The 27286-nt window shown below is 43.3% G+C and overlaps 4 protein-coding genes across 13 annotated transcripts in view; 2 read left to right on the top strand and 2 right to left on the bottom strand.

The window, feature by feature from the left end:
* The window catches only part of iqsec1a (IQ motif and Sec7 domain ArfGEF 1a), a 76841-nt gene extending 62423 nt beyond the window's left edge, over positions 1-14418 (top strand). For 6 of the 7 annotated variants that reach the window (XM_076166397.1, XM_076166398.1, XM_076166402.1 and 3 more), the window contains 12 exons: positions 19-1298; positions 1867-2028; positions 2514-2636; positions 3067-3233; positions 3966-4105; positions 5094-5123; positions 5815-5940; positions 6032-6131; positions 6357-6518; positions 6862-7038; positions 9256-9305; positions 10693-14418. In XM_076166397.1, coding sequence (XP_076022512.1) covers positions 19-1298; positions 1867-2028; positions 2514-2636; positions 3067-3233; positions 3966-4105; positions 5094-5123; positions 5815-5940; positions 6032-6131; positions 6357-6518; positions 6862-7038; positions 9256-9305; positions 10693-11220 — 3045 coding nt within the window. In that variant the 3' untranslated portion in view covers positions 11221-14418. The remainder of the gene's footprint in view (positions 1-18; positions 1299-1866; positions 2029-2513; positions 2637-3066; positions 3234-3965; positions 4106-5093; positions 5124-5814; positions 5941-6031; positions 6132-6356; positions 6519-6861; positions 7039-9255; positions 9306-10692) is intronic. The other variant, XM_076166401.1, reaches the window with a different exon arrangement.
* Positions 14419-14958: 540 nt separating this feature from the next.
* gp9 (glycoprotein IX platelet) lies at positions 14959-17114 on the top strand. The gene is made up of 2 exons (XM_076166944.1): positions 14959-15138; positions 15414-17114. Exon 2 carries the CDS (start codon positions 15441-15443, stop codon positions 16182-16184), a length of 744 nt encoding a protein of 247 aa, XP_076023059.1. The 5' UTR covers positions 14959-15138; positions 15414-15440; the 3' UTR covers positions 16185-17114.
* Positions 16649-21381, bottom strand: LOC143013352 (haloacid dehalogenase-like hydrolase domain-containing 5). Its single transcript, XM_076166943.1, has 8 exons — positions 21058-21381; positions 19703-19906; positions 19435-19547; positions 19243-19336; positions 19103-19136; positions 18837-19011; positions 18528-18716; positions 16649-17939 (listed from the first exon to the last, which is right to left on the bottom strand). The coding sequence occupies exons 1-8, from the start codon at positions 21346-21348 to the stop codon at positions 17543-17545; spliced, it is 1497 nt and encodes a 498-aa protein (XP_076023058.1). The 5' UTR covers positions 21349-21381; the 3' UTR covers positions 16649-17542.
* A 994-nt stretch (positions 21382-22375) lies between these two features.
* cnbpa (CCHC-type zinc finger, nucleic acid binding protein a) lies at positions 22376-26277 on the bottom strand. 4 transcript variants are annotated; one of them, XM_076166745.1, is made up of 5 exons: positions 26194-26277; positions 24528-24666; positions 24234-24299; positions 23818-24016; positions 22376-23374 (listed from the first exon to the last, which is right to left on the bottom strand). In XM_076166745.1, exons 2-5 carry the CDS (start codon positions 24661-24663, stop codon positions 23257-23259), a joined length of 519 nt encoding a protein of 172 aa, XP_076022860.1. In that variant the 5' UTR covers positions 24664-24666; positions 26194-26277; the 3' UTR covers positions 22376-23256. The 4 variants fall into 4 exon arrangements, with proteins under 4 accessions (XP_076022860.1, XP_076022862.1, XP_076022864.1 ...); XM_076166747.1 differs by having other exon boundaries at positions 26199-26260; XM_076166749.1 differs by having other exon boundaries at positions 26204-26228.
* Positions 26278-27286: the final 1009 nt, after the last annotated feature.

Below are 27286 nucleotides of genomic sequence, written 5' to 3'. Positions count from 1 at the left end.
TTAATATCTTCTCTGTAGGTGGAGATGCTGGAGCGTAAATATGGTGGGCGCTTCATAACCAGGCATGCGGCTCGCACCATCCAGACAGCCTTCCGACAATACCAGATGAACAAGAACTTTGAACGCCTCAGGAGCTCTATGTCTGAGAACCGCATGTCCAGGCGCATTGTACTCTCCAACATGAGGATGCAGCTTTCCTTTGAGGGCCCTGAGAAAGTCCACAGCTCCTACTTTGAAGGGAGGCAGGTGTCCATGACGGAGGATGGCACCCCGCTGTCCATGGTGCAGACTGAATGTGGCGATATAGAGGTTCACCAGCAGGCCAACATGGCACCCCACCCAGCCCCACAGGGTGACCTTTCAGACGCCATCACAGAGCTGGAGGATGCCTTTTCCAGGCAGGTCAAGTCTTTGGCTGAGTCAATAGATGATGCACTGAACTGTCGCAGCCTTCAGGGGGATGAGGGCCCAGACCCAGAATCCATTGGCTGCCCTGAAGTAGCGAGGGAAGTGCCCTTTCAGGTGAAGTCCCACCGCAGGGCAGCTGGGCGCATGCACGATGAGACTTTGGCATCCTACAGTGATGTAACTCTGTTTATTGACGAGGAGGATATGTGCCCCTCCATTGGTCTTTCGAGGTCAGGAGACCAGCCCTCCAGTATGGAATCCGACTTGCGTCTGCGTTCAGTCAATTCCTCCCAGGACTACTGGCCTATTGACCCTAAAGACGAGGGCCGTGACACAGACACCAGCTGCCGCAGTACTCCCTCTCTGGAGTGCCAGGAGCAGCGTCTTAGAATGGACCATCTTCCACTGCTCACTATAGAACCTCCCAGTGACAGCTCCGCAGAGCTCAGCGACCGCTCTGACCGTGGCTCTGTCAAACGGCCGCCTCCGTATGACCCCCACAGCCACATTGTAACATCATCCCAGGCGAGCCCCAAACACATTTCCCATGGACCCCCGCCTCGAGCTCCCCCCCGGGAGGATGACGCACCTTTACGCCACCGCCACCGCCAGCTGGAAAGCCATCTAGCCATCAACGGCTCTGCCAACCGACAGAGTAAGTCAGAATCGGACTTCTCTGATGGGGACAACGACAGCATCAACAGCACGTCTAACTCCAACGACACCATCAACTGCAGCTCCGAGTCCTCGTCGAGAGACAGCCTACGAGAGCAAACGCTCAGCAAGCAGACCTATCACAAGGAGACTCGCAACAGCTGGGACTCGCCCATCTTCAGCAACGATGTTATCCGAAAGAGGCACTACCGCATCGGCCTGAACCTCTTCAACAAGTAGGTACTCGGCTCTGATGGAGCACATGCATGACCGGTGTGTGGTTCTCAGTGTGCGGAAGAGAAGCAGGTCATCTGCAGTCATCAATTCAATACTCACTAGTTAATTCATTTTAATTCAAATATAAAGAAATATAATTGCTCAATAGAATAAACTATGAACATAATGTAAATTGTAGTTAGTTTGATTCCAGTGTAACAGCTATACATTTATGGAGCATATACTTTTTCTACTATACTATTTCTTTGTCTATGTTTCATTTCTGTAATGATTCTTTAGAAATCGTTAATTTAGTAGAATTGTTTTCCCCTTTCACTCAATTCCTGTCCATACAATTACGCCATAATGGTTAAAGATTAACCATCTATTTCGTGACGGTGCGTTTCCAGTAGTCGGGGAATGAAACAAACTTTCATAATAATGCAAACAAGAGAGGGGACGCAGACTCTCCTTCATTCACATGGAATTATCATGAATCATAAAAATGGGAGAATTTGAACAATATTTGGTTCCAACATCTTCACACCTCATCAAGACATAATTTCCTCTCAATGTTGGATTTTCCAGGAAGCCAGAGAAGGGCATCCAGTACCTGACTGAGAGGGGATTCATCCCTGATACACCAGTGGGTGTGGCCCACTTCCTGTTGCAGAGGAAAGGTCTGAGCAGGCAGATGATTGGTGAATTCCTCGGCAACAGGCAGAAACAGTTCAACAGGGACGTCTTGGAGTGAGTATGATCTTCCCCTAACGTCCCCCAAACACAGCCATGAGTCATCAGAGGACAGATCAAAATCTCTCCGAATAAAAATCAGTCTAAATTGCAACACATGCTGAAGTTATTTGGGGCACAGAAAATGTGTTTTACTGAAGTTTGGTATGTGCCGGAAAGTAACTGAAGAGAATTTAATAATGGAAAAAGAGAGAGAAGGAGAGCACAAAATCTCCCTGAAACCCTGTCTCATTAAGATGCTGCAGGTGATAAGGATTACTGCTTGTACAAATGTTACTTGAAATCCCCTGTGACATCCTCTTTCCCAAACACAGAGATATCCCACTTGATGTAATCTAAGCCCTCTAAGTTTTATGCATCTTTAAAAGTCTTGTGACTGTGGTAACTGTAGAGTGTCTTGTTATCGCATGATAGTGTTTGATTGCGTCCTCTTATTTCATTATCTCTCTCCCTCTCTGCCGCTTCCTCTCTGTGTGTACCAGCTGTGTGGTAGATGAGATGGACTTCCAGAGTATGGAGCTGGACGAGGCCCTCAGGAAATTCCAGAATCATATCCGCGTGCAGGGGGAGGCCCAGAAAGTGGAGCGCCTCATCGAAGCCTACAGGTTCGTTCACACACTGACAGATGGCACCTCAACGTAGGGGACGTAACACTGAGCAGCCCGAGGGAAAGGCAATCTGGAAGCACTGATGAGCACAGCAAAGGACTTTGACTTGGGAAAACTGAAACTAGCGGTCAAGGTTTGGAATTTCTAAGGAAAGAAGAAAGGATAGAGTGAAGGAGGCAAAAGTGAGAAAGAATGAAAAAGGAAAGACTGACAACAGAAAGGAGAGAAATTAGTTTTCTGCCGGTGTTCTTCCGGCTGTATTGTATAGCTGTGTTGATGCATAAATGAAGCCATCCTTACATTACTGCTGCTTGACCGAACTTAATCACCGCTGAGATCACGTCAGCGCCGCCTTCACGTCTCCTCTGTGCATGTTCGGTCTGTCATCTGTCACGTCTGACGCTGGTCTCTCCTTTCCTTTCTCTAGCCAGCGCTACTGCATCTGTAACCCCACAGTGGTGCGGCAGTTCAGGAACCCCGACACCATCTTCATCCTGGCCTTCGCCATCATCCTCCTCAACACGGACATGTACAGCCCCAATGTCAAGCCTGAGAGGAAGATGAAGCTGGAGGACTTCATCAAGAATCTCAGAGGTAAAGAAGGCTGCAATTTAAACACGCATACAGTACGCATGGACAACTACCGTGGGCTGAATGGATCTGTACATGTGACTCTGGTTGAAGGACCAAATATTTATATGCAACTGTTTGGGAAATGAAAGGATTAGAGGGCGTTGTTGAGACAATGTTCAAAGAATTTTCCATGGAAATAGAAAGAGACGCATATGTTGGTCCCAGGCAGGCAGGTTACAGGGTGTGGACCCTTTCTGTTAGACCAAAACTACAGGGCCGCAAGGGCTTTATGTTAAATACGGTGACAAACACAACACCTACATATTCATCTAAGTATACAGTATGTACCTTTTTGTTCTGGATGTGCTTATACGCTACACAAAAATGAAATGGACTTTGTATTTCCAGAGTATATTTACATACAAATCATGAGCCTACAGGAACATAAAGTATTAATCATGCATTATATATGTTTAAGCATTATATATGTTTATTTGGGGTCATATAAACTTAAATGTGACCCTGTGGATGCACCTAGAATAGTGATGGCGTTGTATTATATATTGTATTATCTGCAGATGTGAATAAACAGTAATATTCTATGTTTGACTGTGTTAAAACTTCTTCACATACTTTCTGATATACTAACATACTTCTGAGGTCATGTTCTTTGACGAATGTGTGTTCCATTCATGTTGTATATGTGTGTGTTTCATACTGTGTCTAATAACTCGGCGTTCCCCTGTGCGTCAGGTGTGGATGATGGGGAGGATATTCCAAGAGAGACTCTGGTTGGAATCTACGAGAGGATCCGTAAACGGGAGCTGAAGACCAATGAGGACCACGTATCACAGGTGCAGAAGGTGGAGAAGCTCATTGTGGGAAAGAAACCGGTGAGTATTGCTCGATCAAAGCTTACGAATACATCTGTCGGAATAGTGTCAGCTCTCTGAATTTTGCATTTCCTGTCTCCTCAATCCCGTATTTGTAGAGTCAACGTACGTCTTGTGTGAAAAGCATAGAGGGAACAGGGGGTTAAAATGATGTGTTTGTGTGGTTCAGTCTGGGTTTAGCCCTTCACGCTCTTGACTTTAATGCACCCAAAGCCCTTGAGAGGTGTCATCCAGTACCGCAGTCATCTGAAAAACAGGCACTCAACTACTATTCTAGCAAATGATATTCCCTTTTATAAACTGCTTGTCCCCTAAGATGCATTACATTAATCCACTGATCCAGTAATCATCGGTATAATAGTCGGTTGATTTGTATTTGTGCTGGGTAGAAGCCAGTATCACATTTTGTGCTGACTGGCGTCCCTGGCGGCGTTGTGGAGCAGCGTGCCTGCATTGTTCTGCAGCCAGTGATGTTTCTTTCATGTGTGAAGGTTAAAGCTGATTAACCTATTCAGCACCAGGGAGACGGTTTGTCCCGTACGGAAGACTTTCTGTCAGTTTAGCATTTGGATGGCGTCTCTTCTGCTGAGCCAGTTAATAATTGAATGTGTTTAAAAAATATGATCCCTCATCGCAATTTAGCCCCTGAATTAAAAGCCCGGGAGGACATTCAGTGAATCACTTTAACACAAAAACTACATTGGAGTTGCTCTCCATTATGGCTATGTTCATGAGTGCTGCTCAAAGTGGGCTTCTAAGGGAGGATCTGTTTTCATTCTATATACACACTCTGTAGAGTCCAGCAGCAGAGAAAACCCATCAGGCGTGTGTATCTCACTCCCAACTTATTATAGCTGTTCAGTCCTCAAGGACGTACTCTTATACAGGCCCAGCAGGAGACATTCATCTGCATGCTTTTGGATTTAATGCTCTGAGGCATTTAAACTGTACAGCTGCATTTAACATCTCCTCTGTCTTCTGTTTTTAGATTGGCTCTCTCCACCACGGCCTGGGATGTGTAAGTAGGCTAAATATCTATAATTCATGCTGTATTTGATCATTTATCATTCATGGAAAGGTGTGCGCACAGACACACATGCTCCCTTTGTATCTACACATTACACTTAATCCACCTCATGCAGGTTACTGGTAGTGTTGGATTACCTGAAGCCCAGAACCTCTGGCCCTAAAGTGCCACGTCTGTTACTGAGATGAGCAGGCATTGGCTGTACTTTGTAGGCAGAGTCAACAGACATAAATTCCTGGGTGGCACTGAGCTGCAGTGTTGACCAGTTTTAAGCCCGGCAGGGTGAATATGGCATTCAGTGCACATCACACAGATCCCCCTCAAGCACAGAATGATATGGAAATGTAAGCTCTAAAATGTATGTGAGGGCAGAATCCTTCATCTCACATTGAAATTAATATTCTACATCTAACAATAACGAGAATTCTCTTTATGTATGCATGTTGTATGAGGAAAGAAATCATTAGATTTGTACTCGCAGTACGTAGAAGCTTTGAGAACATGTATTATGGATAATATTGAGTTTGTAAGCATGAAAGATTTCAGGCATTTTTGTACATTGAGAGGCCCTCTTTAATTGTCAGTACATGCACCCATACATGCACCCTCTGTGTGGATGGGGTTCACTTCTGAGGCCATAATGACCTCTAACATGTTGGTGTCCACCCTTCTCTGCCTTTAGGTCCTGTCTCTGCCTCATCGCCGACTGGTGTGTTACTGCCGCCTGTTTGAAGTGCCAGACCCCAACAAGCTCCAGAAGCTGGGCCTGCACCAGCGGGAGATCTTCCTGTTCAACGACCTCCTAGTGGTAATGCCCCCATCCCCACCTCTCCTCTCCTCTCCTCTCCTCTCCTCTCCTCTCCAGCTCTCACATTACTCTCTTCTCCGCATGCTATCAGGTAACCAAGATTTTCCAGAAAAAGAAGAACTCTGTGACGTACAGCTTCAGACAGTCCTTCTCTCTGTGCGGGATGCAGGTCATACTGTTTGAGAACCAGTGTAAGTAGCAGACAACGGTTCAGTTCATACCCCTGACTGTTTACATCAACCTCCACAGGGTTTGATTTAGCACAGCAACACATTCGGCAGAAGTCAAAGCAATGGGCTGTGACGTTGTTTATACGCCCCAAACTTCAGACAGACTCTCCCCAACGTGGTTTAACTTGGTTTTGATCAATGGTCCGTGTCTAAATATCTCTTCCTCTCTGTTTGACGCTGGCCCAGATTATCCAAATGGAATCAGGCTCACGTCGGCGATACCAGGTGCAGACATCAAAGTGCTCATCAACTTTAACGCGCCCAACCCCCAGGACCGCAAGAAGTTCACAGACGACCTGCGAGAGTCCATTGCTGAGGTTCAGGAAATGGAGAAATACAGGATAGAGTGTGAGCTGACTTTTCTCCCTCCCATCCCCCCTCTCTTTGTCTACTCAGGCCGTGTAAAGTAGAAACAGAGCATGGTCCTCATTACTCAACTGCATTTTATGAGGGAGAATGTTTACAGAGTTCACAGAATGGCTACCAGAGGGGAGAGCTTTTTTTTTGCCTGGATTTTCAAAAGGCCTTTCAGTCATGATAAATAAGAACAGGATGTTATTGTGTGGATTGATTGTGTCTATGGATACATTTATGTGTTTAAGCCGGTGGATGGTGGATGAATGCGTTACAGAGAAACTTACACATTTCTGGCCAACACTTACCTCAGTCTCTCCTGGTTTCCGATCCGCAGCTGAGCTGGAGAAGCAGAAGGGGGTGGTGAGGCCCAGCATGTCGCAGAGCTCCGGCCTGAAGAAGGAGGCTGGCAACGGAAACATGAACCGTGCCAGCCTGGATGACACCTATGCCATTGGAGAGGGCCTGAAGCGGAGCGCCCTCAGTAGCTCCCTGCGAGACCTCTCCGAAGCAGGTACAGCACAAACTTACTTGTTTTGATGCGACATTGAGGGGATAAAAAATAGCAAAATGTTGTTTCACGGCACCATATTTCCCTTTAAATCCACTCTTTCACACACTCATGATTGGCTTGTTTGGTATGGACAGTGTGTCCTTTGATGTTATACTTATTTTGTATGCTGTGTTTTTGAGAGACTCCAGCTGCTTACACATAATCTGCAGTAAAATTGCGCTGTGGTAAGCAATTTGTGTGTCACACGCACAAGGAGCTGAGTGCTGAGGCCCGACCAAGGCTAACATGTGTCATCAACTTAGCCAAGCCTTTTAGATCAGCTGTATCAGAGAGCACATACCTCCACCAAGGCCGAATCATCCTCAGAGTTTAACAGAAATATATCAGGTTGTTGACGAGACCACAATTAGCTCATGATCATTCATGAGACATGAAACTTTTTGACGAAGGAGCCACACCAAATCAAATCTGTCAGCCAATAACAGCAAAACAGTGAAGAATATAAAAACACACAGGTCCTGCTTGATCCGGACATTTTGCATGTCAAAGTCTCTGACAATAATCAGAATTGAAGCAGAAGAAACAAAGAGACTGTTTTTTGTTGATGTATCTTGGTCTCGGTCTGGCATCTGAAGTCACCACAGCATAATTTCACTGCTATTTATGTGTAAGCAGCTTAAGCAGTCTTAACGTGGGCTCACCGCCATTTTATAAAGTTTAAAGACTGAATACAGACCTACAAGAGAAAAGAGTCGACGGTAAAGAAATGCAGCAAGATTTGGCTTCTCCAGATCTGTCTTCTCAGTGCTGAATGAAATTGACAGGCAGTCCTGATCACCCCTGATCATTTGGATTAGTTGATGAACACTGCCATTCACGTTTTTGATTGTCACTTTGTTTTAACTTGGCACTTTTGCATTCCTAAGTTATTATTAGCATCCCACGATGAGCTTCTTTTGTGTTTTATCGACTCCATTAACCATTTACCATTCGGTTGTTCCCTCCCACGTACGTGCTGAATATTTGTGAAGTACAATGAGCAGTTGTTGATGTGTAGTATCAACACCACGGCAACAAGTCCAGATTTAACCTCAGTCTCTGGGTTAACGATCATTTCACAGCCATGAAAACCGGTGCTTAACCCGACCGTTCTGTCTCTGAAACAATAGACTTTGAATGCATCTCATTCATTTACAGATAACAGCAATGTGAATCAGTTGATTGACTCGATAACGTAAGGAAATGCTGTTAGGGGTGTTGTCACTGTGGGTAATATGATTATGCCTTGTCCTTACGATCTCCAAATCAATGGGAAACGATAGGTCAGCCTGTGCAGAGATCTATAGAACCCATAATGTGTCCGCCCTCCTGTTTCCTGTGTTTGACACTACGTTCTCAATGCAGGATGTGGCATGTTAGTGGGGTCATTTTCGTCGTTAAGTGTTTTCTTTTCTTTTCCTGCCATACTCCATTTCATGCGTATTTACTGTTATTTCCATACACATCAGGTATTTTCCTGTTTATGTGTGATTATTGGTCATGTATCATTGGCTGAGTGTGCCTAATAATGGTTAAAGTGCTCTGTTCGCCCTCAGCCCTGTATGCCTGTACATCCCATGTGCAACAGCCACTGTATTGCTTTTGATATGTCTCTTCCTTTGTGACTGCCACTGAGACTGGCTTTGTAGCCGGCCTTGGCCCTTTATGAAAATCTACATCTAACGACAGCATTAAGTTTGTCACAATTTATCAGGACAAAATCTGGGAAATTTAGATATCAAGCCTGTATTTAGTTATTAACCTGCAATCTGTGGGTAAAACGGCACCGCTTACATTTCCTTGGTCTCTCAGACTAGAGCAAGTAGAGACCATATGCACACAATTTACTATTTCTTCAGTAAGCCTGCATTTGGAACCACATTACGGATTGTGATCATCAATCATTCAATCCAAAATCTGTAGTCTTCTCAAATCTGATGGAAGCCTGGATTAAAATTTCAGATGTGACTTCACCATAAAGACGGCCGCAGTAACCATCAACTGTCACCCACCACCCTTGCAGGCCTTATCCCCTCCCCCCCTGCCCATATTTGGATCTTAATCACAGTCACAATCCACTGCACTGCCCCCTATGGGACTGGTGGGCTGCCTAAACCTCTAGAGTTGATACAGGAGTGCTGTCGATCTCTAATCTGTGGTATTGCATGTCTCGGGCAGGCAAGCGGGGGCGTCGCAGCAGTGCAGGATCACTAGACAGCAATATGGAAGTAAGTTGGAAGCAGCTGGTATCCAAGCTACTCTCTATGTGATGATGTGCACTGTCAAAATACACCATTTATTTTTGGTCTTACACCTTCTTTGCTTCATAGACTCAGTCCATTTGTTTGGATCATTTATTTTTCTCCCTGGGATGCCTTATAACCTGCCTGCCTCCGTTAGTGTGCATGCATGGGTTGCCTGCCTCTGATCCTGCCCCAGTTTGGAAGCCAGAGATCTCCTGTTTTGGTCATGTTGTGTGACCAGTGTACATTTTATCTTTGAAGCAAGCATGACTCCACTAATCCCCTCCCACCCCCCACACACACCCCCCTCTGAAACCTCCCGTTGTTGCCTGTCTGTCATAGTTTACTGTCTTTCATTCAATTCAATCACATCCAAGCGGTCAGTTTTCATTTGTTTCTTCTTCTCTGTGGCAGGGTGGTAGCTCTGAAACTCTCAGGCAGTGGGAAGCTTTTATCTCCCGCTGCCTTTTCCCTGTTCACCTCTTTCTTTTTCCACAACCTCCCTTTTTAAACGATGTCAGGCTCGGCGAACAGCAAAGCCTTCGTAGTCAGAGGTCGACTGTTGGGCTTCATACGGACTTTTTAAAGATGTGGATTTCATTCATCCATCCTCCACTCATTTCATGTGTCCATGTGTTCATGTGTTGGGTTGAAGTCTGGAACCCTGAGAATTTCATTCCACTTCCAAAGAAGTCATATGGTCTTTCTCCAGTCTTAGAAAAAAAGAAAGCATGTGCCAAAGGATAAAAGCTTTAAAGCAACATAGAATTGTGAGAATTTATACTCGGATAGAAGGTGTTGATGGGCCCAGAACAGGGGGGGGGGGGCGTGTCCAAAAGTGCATACAAGAGAGTTGAATTCCTCCTTCCTTCTGACTTGAGGTTGAATGCTGACCTGCGGATGATGCGTTTGCCTGTCATATCCTCTGCATGTGGAATCTCTGCCTCTGTTGCTTTTAACAAGTTGCATGTGGGACTTTTAGCAGGTTTGGAACACTGACTGAAGATGAAGTGTCTTTTCTACTTTTGTTATTGTCATGATGTATGATTGTTTTTATGGTATCTGCATTTGGTCTTGTTGAAAACCAGTCAGCTCTAGCTCTTAAACAGAACAGCTCCTTTGAATAGAGGCTCCCCTCATCATGAAGTCTTTGCCAAAGCTGAAGTATTCATGGTGTTGCTGCTCCCCATCTTGAAAAAGTTTTTACTTTCTCATTTGCATGCCCTATAACATTTTGCTACTTGTTTATCTGAAATAAGCAGAATCTCTGAATTCTTCTTGCCGGTGCCACGTAGTGCTGTAGTGTAGTAGTGCAAAGTTGCAAAACTGCGTTATGTCTGACGGACGTGCTGTTACCTTTTCCATCCTGCAGGGGTCCATCATTAGCAGTCCTCACACACGCCGGAGAGCCACCACCCCACGGGAGGGCACACCCCGCGGCCACCCCTCCATCCCTAACTCAGCTTCGACTTCCATCCTTGGGTCGCTCTTTGGCAGTAAGCGAGGGAAACCTTCATCCCAGAGTCACCCTTCAATGCCTGCACCTGGTCAGCCCACCCTTATATCCCACAAGCCCCACCCGACCAACCTGCACCACACAGCACAGGCAGCACATGTAGTGCAGGGCCCGCACCACGCTCACCACGCCCAGTACTGCCAAGTCCAACAGAACCCCCCGCCTTACCACCACCACCACCACTACCACCCCCCGCCACACACACAGTACCACCAGCACCCAGGCTACACCGCACACGCACACCAACACACTCATCCGCAGCAGAGCCATTACAACCAGCATTCCCATCACGCCCAGCACGCCCCCCACCACCACAGTCAGCAGCCGGGTTCGGCACCTGGTGGACCCAAACCCAAACACAGTGGCATCAGCACCGTAGTGTGATGTTCCTCACCAAGAGAGAAGGTAGAGAAGGAGAAATAATGAGGGAACTTAACAAAGGAGGGACATGTGCTTACACCAAAGGGATTGACAGCATAACTCTATGGCCTGTCCACTGTGTTTTACTGCTGCTGTGATGGAAACAAAACACAGACAGTCACCTTTTTCACCTCCAGATCCCAAATAATATGCAGGATGGAAATGGGACTCAAATCTTCCACCAGGGGCCTTTGCTAGTTTGCCTGATGATAAGGGCCTGGCTCCAGCAGGGTTTGGGGTGTGGTTCCAAATGGGAAGATGCTCTTTGTTTTCCACAAACTCGCACAACACTCGGCCGTGGCGGCTGATGGGGGAAGAGGGTTTCCTCAGTAAGCCGCTCCCCGCCGCTTCATCGCTTCAATAGCCCGTCTTACCTCTACATAATCAGGAGGAAAAGGCAACCTGAGAGGAGAGCGTGACTGTATTCTCTGTCACACCCATGACAATATGTTGTGCACAGCCTTTCTGCAGTTAACTTTCAACACTACTTTCTTGGGTTTGCAGATCCTACCATGCTACGAATGCTATTTGTTGTTGCCTCCTGTAGAACTCATATGTAGTGACAAAAAAAAGGTAGATATAATCATTTCACACTAACGTGATCAAAGGACAGGTAACAACTGAGTAGACAGGCTCAGTCATAGTAGTTCTAGTGCTGTATTTACTGTAGATGACAGCTATATGTGTTGTCTCCTAGCTCTCATAAATAAATGTGCCAATTATTAATGCATAATCTATTTAGTCAAGACTTCATGTACAGTATATTGTGCGTAAAGTTATTTGTAAGATTATACTTACAACAACTATTATTATCAGTGAAAATGAAATCTATCAGTATTATACTGACTCTATGGTAACAGGATATGTAAATCTGAAAGGAGTGAACTTCCACTCAGCCTGGCCGATTAATCCGTTGTGGAGATATTTGCCTTTCAAATGGATCAGAAAGAGCCTCTGGATTGCAGCTGTAGCATATGGGCCTCAAGCTGTCGGCCTGTCGCAGCAGAAGCCTCATAGCAAACGTTCCCGTCCACTCTCCTGGTTGATATTCTGGGCTGGTGGGTCCCTTTTTTTCTCTGTTTACTCCTCATACTGTGGCTGCTCAAACGGTGTAAATTGATGAAGATTAGCGTTGAAAGGACTACACAGACATCTTTACATTACATTTGATGGCTCAGATTGCCTAGCAAATGAACCCACAGAACACGTTGCATTGTCTGTTGCCTTTAACATATGCAACAGCTGCTTTCTTGACTCCAAAAATCAAATATAGTCACAAAATTTGCTTTTGCCTTTTTCTCTTTTCCCAACCATGTAGTTTTGGTGAATAAATTAAATCGGCTCTTATATGGTGAAGTGTTTTTCCACCGTTTTATATCACATGTGCAATATCTTTGTTCTGATTTTGTACATTAAGATCAAGCAAGGTGTCCCTCCCATTTGTGTCCATTATTTTTTTTGATGTTGCATCATTATTTATTTATTTAGTTTGGACCCCAGTCAGTCTCTTCCGCTAAATTAATATGTGGCTGTCCTTGTGCTCTTGAAGAGGTACAGTCTTTGGAGTGGAATGTCTAGTAAGTGATTTTGCATGTAAAGTTATTGATGTGAGGCGATCCTCAGCACATTGTATAACAAATCAGTGTTACCATGGCAAGTTAAAGTGCAATCATGTTCAATGCAGACCTGCACTAAGAGTGAAAGTCTGTTATCATGTTGTCCAGGAAGAGATTCAGGTGAAAAAAATGTTTGTTTTTTTTCCATTTAAGAATATATAAATACTTACACAGTTCGCAGTGGAAAGAGGAATGTGTGTATATATTTTAATAAAGGAATATGCTTCTCTTTGGGCTGAACAGAAATATTTTGCTGGATAAGCACATATGAAAGAACACTTTCATTTTTCAGGAAATGCAGTTATAATATACAGCAGAAATGCAAACTGAACAAAGGAACTGGGTATATGTAAAGATTAACTTTCTACATTCTACAAATAAAAATCTATTATAGTGTGTAAATTAGTGACAGTAAACTGTTTTTCCCAATATTCAGGTTGTAAATGTATTTTAACAAACAAAACCATCGCCATAAGTCAGGCTTATTCACACACCTTTCTCTTCATGTGCAAACTCATTAATAATGAAGAATGCTCAGATGACATATCATGGGACATTAATGATCAGTTGAATGTGTCTTTCCATTGATTTCATATTTCCCTTTAATTCTAAAGTCTTGGGATGATGTTAAACCAAGGAACCTGTTGATTGACTTGATTTTAGTGTGTGTTGTAGTGCTTCAAATGTCCATAGTCCTTTTGGTGTGAGAAGATACCCCAACAATGCACTGCATGGATCTGATGCATCATGTGTCCTATTCACTGTGAGCTGACTGAAAAAACAAAATCAGCCTGTAAATTTTCTGTCTTTTCGTTTGGAGTAATTTGGAATTTCCTGATGTTGACTTGCTCTTGCTGTTTCATGTAAGGCTGATACTTATTAAAAGCTCAGCATGCATTTCACCAACATAGCCATTGTATAAACTACAAACGTTTAAAAAAAAAAGAAAAGAAAGACCCCATTGCACTTCTGTTAGATGGCTGAGAGCTTTCATCGTGTAAATAAGGGATTGGATGTGCAAACTGATGAACTGCTTGGAAATAGGGTTTGTCTGTATGAAGCTGTAAAGGGACCAAGACACAAGGGGGGAGGAGGAAAAGGAGCTGTACATAATGTGTATATTATCAGTACACTATTCTGATATCTGCAGTTAAGATCAGGATGTATACTCATCACCTCACGGATACATGAGAGGGGTGATGTATGCACATATCGACTGTGTCTGCCTCTGATTATAATGAACTGTCATTTGCTGTAGATATCAAAAACAGACTGTTAGAAAGTTTGCTGCCATTCACATTCAGCTGTTTTCACACACACACACGACCCCCTCTAGACACACAAAAACACACATGTCATGCTGAAAGCTGTTCTGTCTAGTGTGAGACATGTTATATTAAAAAAAGGGGAAAGGCAGGAACGGCCTCATTTCTATGTGCATTCTGTTTGTACAGTGAATAGTGAGTCAGTAAGACCCCAGTTATTGTAAAACTTCAACTGTGACAATGTTGAGAACGCAAAATAAACAAATATATGACTTATGGTACACATGCGTTGTTTTTCTATCGGCTGTGTCATCCATCCAAAATATATCTCCATTGCGCTTCATTCTCTCCAATGCCAGGGTGCAACAATGGCTCCTTCAGTGCTGCGGTATGTCCACTAGAGGGCGCACATTAACTTGATATGGAAGGAAGAATGGAAAAGTGTGTCCTTACTCCATCTATGGGTGAAACGTTTCAATTATTGAGCTGTAGAAATCTTGGATGAAAGTTATTCCTGATTAGAAAAGATTACTCAAATTCTTATCTTCTTATCCCTCAGGACTTCCCTCCATTTGGTTTTGCCTTGAACCATTGTGTGTTATCAACAGATTGTCACAAACCAGTACATGTCAGTGTGTGTTCCACCGTTAGTACTGACGTGATGCAGCTGCTAATAGCCCATGGGTGGGAGAGCTCCAGTTAGCCTCTGCCCCTGTTTTTGATAGATAAAGTCTTATCTCTTTTAAGCAGATGGATTTCCTTCATATCAAATGAGTCCAAATGCACGCTCATTGGTGTTTGCTTCACACTGACGTCCTGTATTGGGTGTGTGGGTATTCCTTAGTGCATAATATGTCAGTTACAGAAGCGATACGGGTTGTGGAAACTTTCTGCAATATGCCGGAGACTCCCACGTAACATTGGACTAAATGCCATTGGATTTACTTGAAGAATGACTGGAAATACAAGGAATAACTTCCATGTCTGCTCAATTCCAAAAGGTTTGTACACATTTAATGTCATTTGAAACAGTTTGAACACATCTCCTCCATCTTTATTGATTTGGCCTAATCTGTGCTACATTTTAGTATGAATTATTAAATAAAAATACTTTTCTTTGTGGCTGATGGAAGATTGAAAACTGTATCATGGTTGATTTTAAAATGACCCAATGGACAATGTACACACTGCTTAGGAGAGTTTTTGGAAGTTTCATGATCTGAATATTGCTAAAACATGGAATTACAGTATAACTAGTTCTTGTCATTTTCCACAGGGAATAATCTTTTCCTGACCCTACAGAATGCTCTCTGGTTCAGGCTTAGTTGTCTTCCTTCTCATGCTCACATCGAGAGCACATTGCATGGCTCAGCCCTGCGTCTGTATGGCTCTCCCGCATTCTGGGCTCCAGGTCAATTGCAGCTCTCTTCGCCTGACGGAGCTCCCTCACCTGCCCTCAGACACTGTAGAGCTCCATGTGCAGGACAACCAACTCACCACAGTGTCTCCAGGACTGTTTGATAGACTGGTTAGTCTAAAGAAGGTGTCGCTCTCAGGGAACCCTTTCCGCTGTGACTGTAGGATCCAGTACCTAAGGAACTGGTTGCTGAAGAACATGGCTGCTGTGTCTAAGGAGCCCACATGTGCCAGTCCCAGCTCTGTGGCACAGAGACGCATTACTGAACTCAGCGACGACTTCTTCTCTTCCTGTGCCCAAACAAGTTGTACAGGTGGAGCTTATAACGCTGTGATTGGGTTGACCCTACTCTGCCTTATTGTTATACTGATGTGGAGCCTGAGACTGGCAAAAAAGTCCGCTTTCACCCTCAACATCAATAAGGGACAAGCAGGCCTCAAGGCCGACTCTCTGCGGTCCCAGAGGCCCAAACACAGTAGTAGGCCAAGTGGGATGTTAGGCGTCGGTGGGAACTCAGAGTATCTCACTTGGACAGTTGATCAACAAAGGCCTCTTATCAACATGGAAATACTGCCTGAAGTGCTGGATGTGTTGCACAAGAAACACAATATAAAGATAAAGGCTTCTTGAGTGGCCTGTTTGACAGTTACAGTGGGATGTGATGTCACCCAAACAAACACTACATCTGCCATACAGAGGTGAGGACAATAACAAGGCAGCACACTAGAGCTATCTTGGTTTTATAGGATTTTTAAGCAGGTGAAGATGCTAAATTGTAAATATCCTAACATTTGAAAATATAAGTGATTTGAGAAATGTCTGAAAAAAACTTGTTTGATTTTACATACAAATAACTGGAAAGGGCCAAGATCTTAAGAACTCTACAGGTACAGGAGACTAAATACAGTGGTTAGGATATGGGCCATTTCCTATAAAATCTCTATGACCTGAGCCAACCAGAACATGTATGTAACCACCTCATCAACAGTAACAACACATGTATGAATGTGGGGTTGGGTGGCAGCGTTTGAGCGTGACATCTATTGACATCCACACATATAATAAAGAATAACACATAAACAATTTCTTAACAAAACTCGATTTATTGGTGAATTAATGAATGATTTGTGAGTCATCTGGTCTACCACCAGGGGACACTTGAGGTACCACAGTTTGAGAACCATTGGTCTGGCTCAAGTCAGAAATCTTTAACTTCCTTATATTTTCAGCTGTACAGGTGTTTACGATGAGATACGATACAACCACAAATTAGATTGATTGCCATAAGATTCACATCATATTATCATATTTTTTGGCTTCCGAGGAACAAAAGGGACAAGACACCACACGCTGAACAATAGACTGATTTGAGGGAGAGATGCAAACATTTAATGAGGAGTAAAATCTCAGATCTGTGCAAGTACCAGTCAAGAGTTTCACAACTAGACAAACAATATTGCACACTGAGCGTCGAACAGCGTTTTTCTGTTGTTTTTTTTAACCATACAAATGTTACTCTCGTATTCATGCATAGATTCTTCCAGGGTAAATGGATAAAAACGTATTTTTAAAAAAGAGCAAAGATCAAATGTAATGTTTCATAAAAACTGATACTTTCTTGTAATAAATATAAGATGATATCAGGATTCAAATCTTTGCTATAATCTAGAGAAAGGTCAAATAAGGCAAATAGTTGATGTGATCATCAATTAGGTACAGGTAATTGTGCGGAATAGGTTGTGTAATTACAAAGACCAAACTATATAAAAGGTAAGTTGACAGTTTACAGTTTACATGAGAGGTAATTCTCCTTCAAATGACAATGACATATTTTGAAAATGACCTGTGTTTGGTCAATGCCCTGTCAGGTGGTGATATGGTATCCACAGTGTTAGGCTCCTACAGATTAATGCATTAAGTGGTGTTCCCAATTTTAACACTTCACCACCCCTCTATTAGAGCCTCCACGCTCGTACCAACATGTTCACCTACTGAGGCACAAACTTTTCCTGCTCAAAGATGAGGTCAACAGCTGCCTTCACATCGTGAACAATGTGGTCTGGCTCCACCAACGCAGGATCAAATCTAAAGTCCCGGTGCCCGTGGAACACAGTCTCTTTGATGCAATGGCTGGAATCAGAGGGCACCTCCGTGTTGGGATCGTAGACCCCTGTGCAGACTAAAATGGACTTACAGGAAGTGGCAGAAGGTAACGACAACTCGCTCTCCCACAGGTTATCATTCTCCTCCTCCTGCGGCATGGCTGTGGTGGAGCCTGTGGCGGCCACCATCTTGGCCTTCGCTTTGGGGTTCTTTCTGGCAACCCTCTCCTCTAGGTAGCAGTTGTATAGATTTGCTCCGTAGATGTCAGTCATGAGGTTATCTCTAAGAACGCAGAGGAGAAGGGACTATTCAATGTTAGAGCTGGTTTGTATTTGACTGTGGAGATGGATGCAAATAATTTGCCCCATCGATTGTAGATGGCATCGGGATGTGCTAGAATACTTATGTTATGTTACGCAATCGCATCACATTAAAGGGCTGGCACACAAATATACACACACAGCACAATGCTAAAAAAAAGATGAAGTGAAAGATGAAGAGTGGCACTATAAAATGTTCTGCAATAAACATGTGATGTGTCCAATAACACGCTTATGGGCAAAAGAAGGAAGTTCTAAAATTCTTTAAATGCACATGAATGCATTTGCTTAGTTCTTAAGATACCAAATAAGGGCGCTCACATCAATTCTAGTATCCTAGCTACTGGATGAAGAGATTTTGCAGATAGTAAGAAAAATAAAAGGGAAGGGTAACAAACAATGCCCTGATATTCATCTACAAGCGGAAATGAAAGTAGCTGGAACAGAGGATAAATGATCTGTTGTCACATTCATCTGGAAAGCCGCACAAACCAAATTCAGTAGAGAGCGACTGTAACGGTGGAAACAGAGGGATGATACGGTGTCTTACCCTATGGCATAAAGGGAAGTGATGGGAAGTTTCCATTGCTTCTCCATGGCCTGGCTTCTGATGAGGTACTCTGCAAAATGGTAGGTCAGCTCGCTCGGTTTTCCCATCAGAGCCTCGTACTTCAGCTCTTTTCCTGTAATCTTCTTGTAGATGTTCTCTAGACACACCAGAAATGTCCCATGGCCAAACCTGAAAGAAGGGAAAAAACAGAGTTTAATCATTTCATTAATTCAGTAGTTCCAAAGGCTCAGTCATTGCAAAATAAATTGTTATTCTAAATGGGTGTTGGTGTTGAATGCTAAACATTACCGTGGAGACTGGGCCTCAGCCATCCACACTAGGTCCATGTTGCAGGCCAGCACTGGGAGGTGGGGTGAGGTTTGAGTCTGGTGGGCACTATTGAGGTTGCCATTGGTCAAAAGAACGTCCATAATCAGCTGCAGGTTGGTCTCCCATCGAATGGGCTCCCCGAAGAGAATCACAGCTGAGACAGATGTGATACATATCAAACCTCTGGACTCTCAATGACTAATCAGTGAGGAGAATATAAGCTTATAAGCAGCACATATACATACCTTCAATGTTGGGGTTGTTGCCAATAGCAGTGGACTGAAAATGAAGAATGGAAACTGAACACGTGCTTTTGTATGTACGTCATTAAAGGGCAGATTAATGTTTCTACATGTGATCTCTACATCTAAGGTGGATTCCTCACCGGCAGTTTGGGTCTCCTGTTGTGATCCACCATGTCCAGCAATGGGAAGGATTCCCTCAGCATATCTATACTGACCACATTATTAAAGCCCACGCTAAAGATGCAAGGTTAAGGAAAAACAAGGCACTACTCAAGTTATTATTCTTATAGATCACGTGTTAAGAAACATAACAAATTCTGATTTAAGGATACTTTTTTGCAATGTCCAGCACAGGTCCTTGTCCCGACACAAGCACACACTTGTCATGGTACTTCTTAAACATCCTCAGTGGACTATGGGACATGATGACCTGCTCTTGGGTAATCTAGCAATAGAGATTCATAGCCAAGGTGTCAGCAAAAAACACTTCAATCCAACAAATACAGAAAGAAATATATTAGTCCTGTATAAGGCTACATCAAATCTGGCCTATATATATGTAAAGCTTATGTAACAGACAGCAGAGTGCTTTTGACTCACCGGGACTCCTAGTATGTGAGAAAGCTGGTCTGCTTTTTTTTGTCTGAGGCAATTCCCTGCATTTGTGACAAAAACAACTGGCACCACAAACTGTCCCTGAGTGTCGACCAGCTTCTCAAATGCCTTTTTTGCAGCAGGGATTGGCATCCGTCCCCGTACAAGCACGCCATCGATGTCGAACAGCAATCCAAAGCTTGGCTGTGGCTGCAAAGGAAAGGGAAATGAGTTCATAGGCCAAGCCACTAGTCAGAAAAATAAGGGAATTAACTCAGAAGATGAAGGTGTTCCCAGAACTAATGTGGAAAAATGATTTTTCCTAATACAACAACAAAGGTTCACTTGTCTTTTTGAATTAGTAACATCAGGTTAAATTAACTGACAGTGTATTTACCAAGAACACGTGAGAGACATGACTGATTGGTGACACAGGTGCAACTACCACACACCACAGACAAATCTGTCCCGTGTCAAAACCACATTTCACCACACGAGAATTGACATAGATATGCCGAGTGTCTGCAATGCCTTTGCAAGCATCTCAAATCACAATTTACAGATTCAGGTTGAAATAGTGTGTGTGAATCTGGTATTAAATGTTGTACAGGAAATAATCTAAATATAATGTGTATAAAAACATCTGATGCTCTGTGTGACCTCACTGAAAAGCCACTAACTGCGGCATGTGTGCTCATGTAGAACAGAAGTACACAGTGTGCACACAGGATGAGTTGCTCTTCTTTTAACCAAAACAAAACACAGTCTTAATTAATACAATACAATAAAAAACATTTCTTACTGAAACCTGTTTTAGTTACAAATAATTTGCCACCCTGACAGAATTCCCAATGATTTCTAATGTTTTGTTTCTCTACAGATATTTCTAATGTCTTCTTGCATTCCACAAGGGGACACTTTTGAGACACGTAGACACCTATCACAATTTGAGAACCCTGCAGAGTCTGCAGGGTGAGACAATAAGGGCCCTTGATCATTACTGACTCAGGCAGCCACACAGCTCCATAGTGGGGATCTAAAGGTGACACAGCGGATTGGGAAAGGGGATTCCGTTACTGATACCAATAATCTGGATTATACCCAAACGGAGATGTAAGGAGCTTTACTTTTATCTTTTGATTCTGTGTTGTTGGGGATCAGAAACAAACTGAGAAGGCTGTGTAGGGCGGCGATTGTTCATGTAAAACGTTGCATCCGAGGTCAGATCCCGTGAGATCTACATTCCGTAAGTGTCATGCATCGTAGTAAACAACGTCGTCTTGATATCTTACAAAAAAAACATAAATATCAACAAACTATCGACTTGTCAACATCGCACAGAGGCGCAGCTCGATCCGTACCTTGCTACTAGACACAGTTCCGCAAAACCCGCACCGAGAACCGGCAATCCCAGTTTTCCGCCTGGCTTGACGGTTACTCAGGGTGTACACAGCCCGGTACCACGACAGAAGCCCCTTCATCTCCCGTATTTTGTAAAAAGCAAACAAAAACAAAAGGAATAAATGAAAAGAATCGCGGACTGAAGGGAGCCGGCTCGCTCCGGCAGCGCAGGCTGGCTGATTGGAGACAAGCTTGTTTTCCTCAGTTATTTTCGATACTGAACTGTGACTGGAGGAGGCCCATGGCGTCATCTGAGGAGGAGGATCGTCTGTGCAGCGAGGAGGAGGAGGAGGAGGAGGAAGAGGATCATCTGTGCAGTGAGGAGCTGCCGCATCTGCTGCCCTGCTGCCATTTTACGCACTCGAGGAGGAGCTTGGGAGCACAACAGCCCCGGCGACAACACGAGTGCAGCAACACACACGGGCACACACACAGCGATCCTCATGAGTCGCCTTTATAACACACAAACTGAGTCGTTTTAACGTGTAATTCGTCATCGATTACTTATGGTGGCATGTTTTGTACCACAATGTGACGACCATTAACTGGAAGGGCTAAGCACGCGTGTTCCATTTTAGGACTCAGGATGCAAATGTTAGTCAAACTAGGATGTGTGATATGGTTGGGACGGCTGTCGCCCTAGTTCAGGGATCGATAGGTGGTCAAATAAAACGTTTTCCCCCCACAGGTTCTTTTATTGAATTTGTTTTAAGTATAATAACTTATATTTAAATTCGGATTAGTCAATGTTTCTCAATCAGGATGCTTGCTATTCCAGAGTACACTGTGCCCCATAGACGTAAAGCAGTAGAATTCATTTTATCGTTGCTAGATCTTTGACTGCTACCCATGTATGCACACCTGAACTTTCCAGGAGAGATCTTGCAGAATGGTCTTCCAAGGTCTTTTTCTTCATCTCCCGAGAGCTTTGGTTTGCGTGGGATTTCACAGATATCCCTTGCAGAGTCCATTTGTAATGCAACCAAACTTGCAACTAATACCAGGTTATATATAGCAGAAGCTGCCTCGCCAGAGCATAACAAAGACATCTGCACAAAATATTGAGGAAATGGAGCAGATAAGCTGTAAAACCTGTGCCCATCTCGCTTATCGGGTAAATATTTGGGTTTCCCGTATCAGCTCAAAAGAGTGTATAATTAAGGCCGAATGTTAGATAGGCTGCAGCAGAGAACATGTTAACCACAACAGACAGTGGACCCATGAAGTGAGATTTAACTGTCAGAAACAAATCTTATCAAGGAAACCACAACATAGAAGTTCTCCCCGTGCTCCTCCAGCTTTATTGATAGTTTAAAATTACATTTCTATTTTCTAGGACTTCAGTTGCACTTTCCTTCCGACTTAAAAACTGAGTACAAGCAAATGGTTTTTTTTTTTTTTTTTTTTTTTACAGTAGTCTATGTGATATTGTACAAAAATAACATTTTGATTTCTGTGAAAACATTTTCCATTCCCAAATAACTTCTAATTCTGCTGTTCCGACAACTGTTCTTGATGTTAATTTTTGCCAAGGCGTAAAAAAAAAACAAAAACAAAATCCCAAAGCCATTTTAAAGGAAATGTCTACCTTGGACTAACATTTAAATTGTAAACAGATTATAAAAGAACTTGTTTCTTTTTATACCTCCAAAATTGTACATCTTTGCATTATATCGTAGTATGTTACCGCCCACTTAGCTGCTTGTAGGGCCCAGATGCATCATGTTATGTACTGATTCCATGTCACTCTCTTGGCCAACTCTTATGCCACTAAAACAAAAAACAAAATAACCATACAGAAGTTCAGGTTTCCTTTTACTCCTTTCTTCTTCCATCTCATTTGACCGAGACTCATTTCCCCAAGCTCAGAGGTCCAATATAAACCCATATGTTTAGTCCCACTCATCTCTGATCTTCAGTGGCTTGGAAAGGGGGGGTTCTTTAACAAAGCATTATACATAACACCGCTACCAAACTAAAACATTTTTGTATTGAATGCAGAAAGATATTTTCACCCCCTTCATTGAATAACATGTCAAGAGGCTCACTGGCCTGGGACTAGCCTTTGTTTGCCAACCTTTTGGCCAGTGAAGAGGATTCAGAGAAAATAATACAACCAACCATCAATCTGAAAAAGGAGGGGCAACAAAGGGCACTGATTATGCTGTGGCATCAACGCCGCACTCTTTTGCCAGGTGGCCAGGCTTTCCACAGGTGTAGCAGTTTGTCTCGTGGTTGCCATTGCACTGCACAGCAACGTGACCAATCTCGCCACACCTACACGGGACAAAAGATAGAAAGTTTTAGTATTTTACTTTGGTCGGACAAAAGGTGGTATAACCCTAAATGTACACAGGACGCGGCCGCATTACATCTAGCTGGGTCGGCAGTTCAAATTCCACCAGACCTTTTTAGCGGTGATAATGAATGCACAGTAGGAGCGGCCTGCTTTGGTGGCACTGTAAGATCCGCACAGGGAGCAAATCGCAGGTACAGGACTATTAAAAGCCCACAAGATCAATTTTAAAATATATTGTTGGAGTTAATTTCCCATCAGCTCCAGCTCTGACTGTTATGCCCAGTGAACATTTCAGATTAAGAAAGATAAAGAGGGGAACACATTTATTTATCGTTTAGCACAATATAATTCCATGTAGACCTTTTTGGAGATTGGTGGGAGTTTGCGGCCAAATATCCATGATCAAGACTGAAGCACTCACCTGTAACATTTGACTTTATCGCAAACTTTCTGGAGGTGGCCAATTGCGCCACAGCTGTAGCACTTCATCTCCTCAGCATGATCGCACTCCCGGGCCAGATGACCAGCTTTCCCACATTTGTAGCAGACCTGCTCCCTTTCCTTCTTCGGTTCCTTGCAATTCCTGGAAATGTGGCCAGTCTTGTGGCAGTTGTAGCAAGCTGAAGGAAAGCACAGTTAAGTTAGTCAATGTCACTCCTGTTAGTCTCACTCATGTAGGTAGTAACAAAATGTAAACCTAGTAATAATCAAGACTTACAGTTTTAAGTTTTAGGAAATCAAAAAACGGTGCAAGAAATTTTGTTGTTGCACCATGAGACAATTGCAATCAAATCACCAAAATCGAAGTAAAAGAACAAGTAAGACAGCAATGCGCACCATCCTCAGGCTGTGGGCAGTCCCTCGCAATGTGACCTGGGTCTCCACATCGAAAGCAGAACATTTCTGGAATGACAGGCATGAAAGTTTGTATTTAGTACAGCAAATGGTCATCATTTAAACAGAAACCGGCCACCCCTGCTGTGCAATGAGAACTGTAATCCAACCCCAACTGCACTCATTACAGCATTTCATGGAGGCTTTTATATAGTTTAAGATAAAGACACTGTTACCAAAGTGCTATGTAATAATAATCACGTGGTATTGCATTTTTCTGCAGATAATATTTAGTACCCTTGGTTCGTGGGCGACCCCTGCCGCGTCCACGTCCACTGATCCCGCCACCTCCACCTCCACTTCCATTAGGACAGTTCTTCACCCAGTGGCCAGGGCGACCACATCCAAAGCAATCACTGCTGCTCATTTCCATTACCTAAGCAAAAACAATACATTAGTACACAAAATTCACAATGAGACCATTTGAGACACATAAATTACAAAAAAATGCATCGAATAAGCAATTTAGTGCAAGGCCAAGTAAAAATCAGTACAAATCCCAATAGGAATTGGAAAATGCAACAATTAATGAGTCATGGGTGTAGATGTGGACTGTGCAGAATGTTACAAATTTGTGATTACAATGATTTTGACTTGAGCCTGCTGACCATGCTCTACTGCACAACCTTCTCTAACATAAACACTACTAGGGGTTTCTACTCTACAACTGGATATTGGTTCAATTCTCTTGTAGAGGAGTCTATCATTGTTGCCCATTGGACTGTAACTACCCACTCAACTAACTTACATGATTTCCACAATGGAATCATGTTGGCCAAACTTCTCCAAAGTGTTTCATGGTGACACTAAAGACATCAAGTGAGGAAGAATGTGAGTTAATCGTTAGTAAACTCCTCAGTTATCACAGCACAGGAAAGCCCATTATTCACCACATGCACAGATAGCAGTGTGTAACTGAATCAGTACGGATGACTTTGAGCTACGATGATTCTAAAAATAAAGCGAGGAATAAGTAAAAGGTGGCCATTGTCTCACTCAAGATCGCCAAAGCAAACTAACCACTTTTAACTAGTGGCCATCCACAACACTTGGGATTCAATTGTCTTAAGTAACATTGTTCCACATGTTAAAATGACGTCTACAAAGCTGATTGATTCCGTTTATTAGCCATATTTACGATGAAAGACCACTCGCGCAAAGCTACAACACGATTGCAGCGCTACAAAAAATGAAAATGAGTCAACACTTCTCGTGGTTTGCACGCTTTACTGACACGCTTTAGTCCGAAGAGCCGTCACTTCGCATTATGTTGTGCTCTCTAAAATCGTCAGGCTGAGCTTTCACAAAAGGACAAAATCACTCTGGATGTTTAATGGGTTAATTTCCAATCGATCGCCCTCAAATGTTGCAGTTAAAAGCGGGGAATTAGGCATTTTTTCGTGCACGTCTTTGGGGCAGAGCAGAGCCACAGGCTGCAGCTACGCTAGCACCGGCCTAGTCACGTTGATTTTCCTGCGCACTCGCGAGACACTGCTGCTGGCTAGCACATAATAGCATAACCACCACACCATCACAAGCGAGTGGCGCGGCGCAGTCGACGATTGTTCGTGCATTTTCGGTAGAAAGTGTCGCCGTAGCTCCACAAAACGACATTTATTGGACGAGTGTGCATTCTAATGAGAATTTCCGTGAATTTTTTACAAAAGAAACAACATTTCCCGCGTAGCGAGCATGCATTAAAGTCGTGAGTGGCTAATGTTAGCAGGCCGCAGCAACAACCCGATGTTCCGTTACTCAGCCCCACGTTTAATCATGTACCCGCTGAAATACAGCGCAAACTAATACATTTTACAAAGACCGTGCATTGATATCGTACTTTCGAAGCTCATATAGTTATTTCATCTACTGATCAAATTATTTAACCGATATTTTTTTACCTTACCTTACCTTACCCCGCTATGTCACTGTTTATGCCTCCTTCTTTGCGCTGCATGCGGCGTGAACACGAGTTCCTGAATTGTCATTCGCAGTATCCAGCTCAGATTCGAGCCGCCATTGGCCGCAGCCGCTCCATGCCGCCAATCAAAAACGGGAATATCTGGACACCGCCTCTATGAATCATCCAATCACGAACGTGCATTGGTCCTTTTTCCTAAATCGACTGACCTTATTTCACCCACGTCATTTTCGATTTTTTTATTTTTTATATTTTCTTTATCCCAGGAACCATATCCAAGGAACAACAACAATACAACCACTGCCTATAACAGCCAAAATAATAATATTAATGAGAAGAAATGCAGTAATGTTGTTAGACTTGGACAGGAACCTTTAAATATTTCCCGATCACCTATCATGAAGGAATTCATAAAATTAAGTAATTTTTTTTTTTTAAAACATTGTTAACATACCAGATTTGGTCTCTCACTGCCTCAAAGACAAATTAATAAATCAAACCACAAACAAAAGCTTTTGCTGGGAATGTAGGGAATCAAGAGTCTGCCATTGAAATGGCGTGGGAATGGGCCTAAAATAAACAAGTTAACAATGACGCATGTTTGTTGTTCAAACTGATGATCTGACAGACACTTTGCTGCATATATCTGGTAGCACATCTGGAAATCCATCCTGATTGCATCATTTTGAATAGGAGAGGACCAAGACAGACATCAATCCTGTAGCCATCGAGGCTATAAGGAGATCTCAGCTAACTGGCCTGAGTGCTCAGCCAGATCAATAAAGTAGGAAAGATGGATTCGTCCCGATCTTAAGGTGGCATTGGTTGTACAACCTTGGGACAGCTATTGCCACACCCGTTGAGTCCTTATTCAGCATCTGATGAGCTTCATTCCAGTAAATCAAACGTTATGAATTGTAATTGTTAATGTCTTTTATTTTAAATTGTGTGATGTTCCAAATAATGAATAATATAAAGGCGGGGTTCCTTAAAACGCTCCACAATGACACAGCCCTGCCCTCGTCCTCATAGAAACAGCACCTGTATGTGGTATGTCTATAATTTCTTATTTGGAGAT

This window comes from Genypterus blacodes, unplaced genomic scaffold (genome assembly GCF_046128005.1).
Source record: "Genypterus blacodes isolate CSIRO-AG114 ecotype Tasmania unplaced genomic scaffold, CSIRO-AGI_Gbla_v1 ptg000156l_1, whole genome shotgun sequence".
Taxonomy (NCBI): Eukaryota; Metazoa; Chordata; class Actinopteri; order Ophidiiformes; family Ophidiidae; genus Genypterus; species Genypterus blacodes.
Note: the sequence above shows the minus strand (reverse complement) of the source record. Positions and strands in the feature narration are given on the sequence as shown.

What these genes read in the sequence shown, in the direction of transcription:
- gp9 (XM_076166944.1), top strand. Translation starts at nt 15,441, where the DNA reads ATGCTCTCTGGTTCAGGCTTAGTTGTCTTCCTTCTCATGCTCACATCG.
- cnbpa (XM_076166745.1), bottom strand. Translation starts at nt 24,663, where the DNA reads ATGGAAATGAGCAGCAGTGATTGCTTTGGATGTGGTCGCCCTGGCCAC. An exon ending in GGGTCGCCCACGAACCAAGG is followed by an intron (nt 24,300 to 24,527) that starts GTACTAAATATT and finishes CTGTCATTCCAG; the next exon opens with AAATGTTCTGCTTTCGATGT. An exon ending in GATAAAGTCAAATGTTACAG is followed by an intron (nt 23,375 to 23,817) that starts GTGAGTGCTTCA and finishes TGTCCCGTGTAG; the next exon opens with GTGTGGCGAGATTGGTCACG.
- LOC143013352 (XM_076166943.1), bottom strand. Translation starts at nt 21,348, where the DNA reads ATGACGCCATGGGCCTCCTCCAGTCACAGTTCAGTATCGAAAATAACT. An exon ending in GAACTGTGTCTAGTAGCAAG is followed by an intron (nt 19,907 to 21,057) that starts GTACGGATCGAG and finishes TTTCCTTTGCAG; the next exon opens with CCACAGCCAAGCTTTGGATT. An exon ending in GTGCTGGACATTGCAAAAAA is followed by an intron (nt 19,337 to 19,434) that starts GTATCCTTAAAT and finishes TTGCATCTTTAG; the next exon opens with CGTGGGCTTTAATAATGTGG.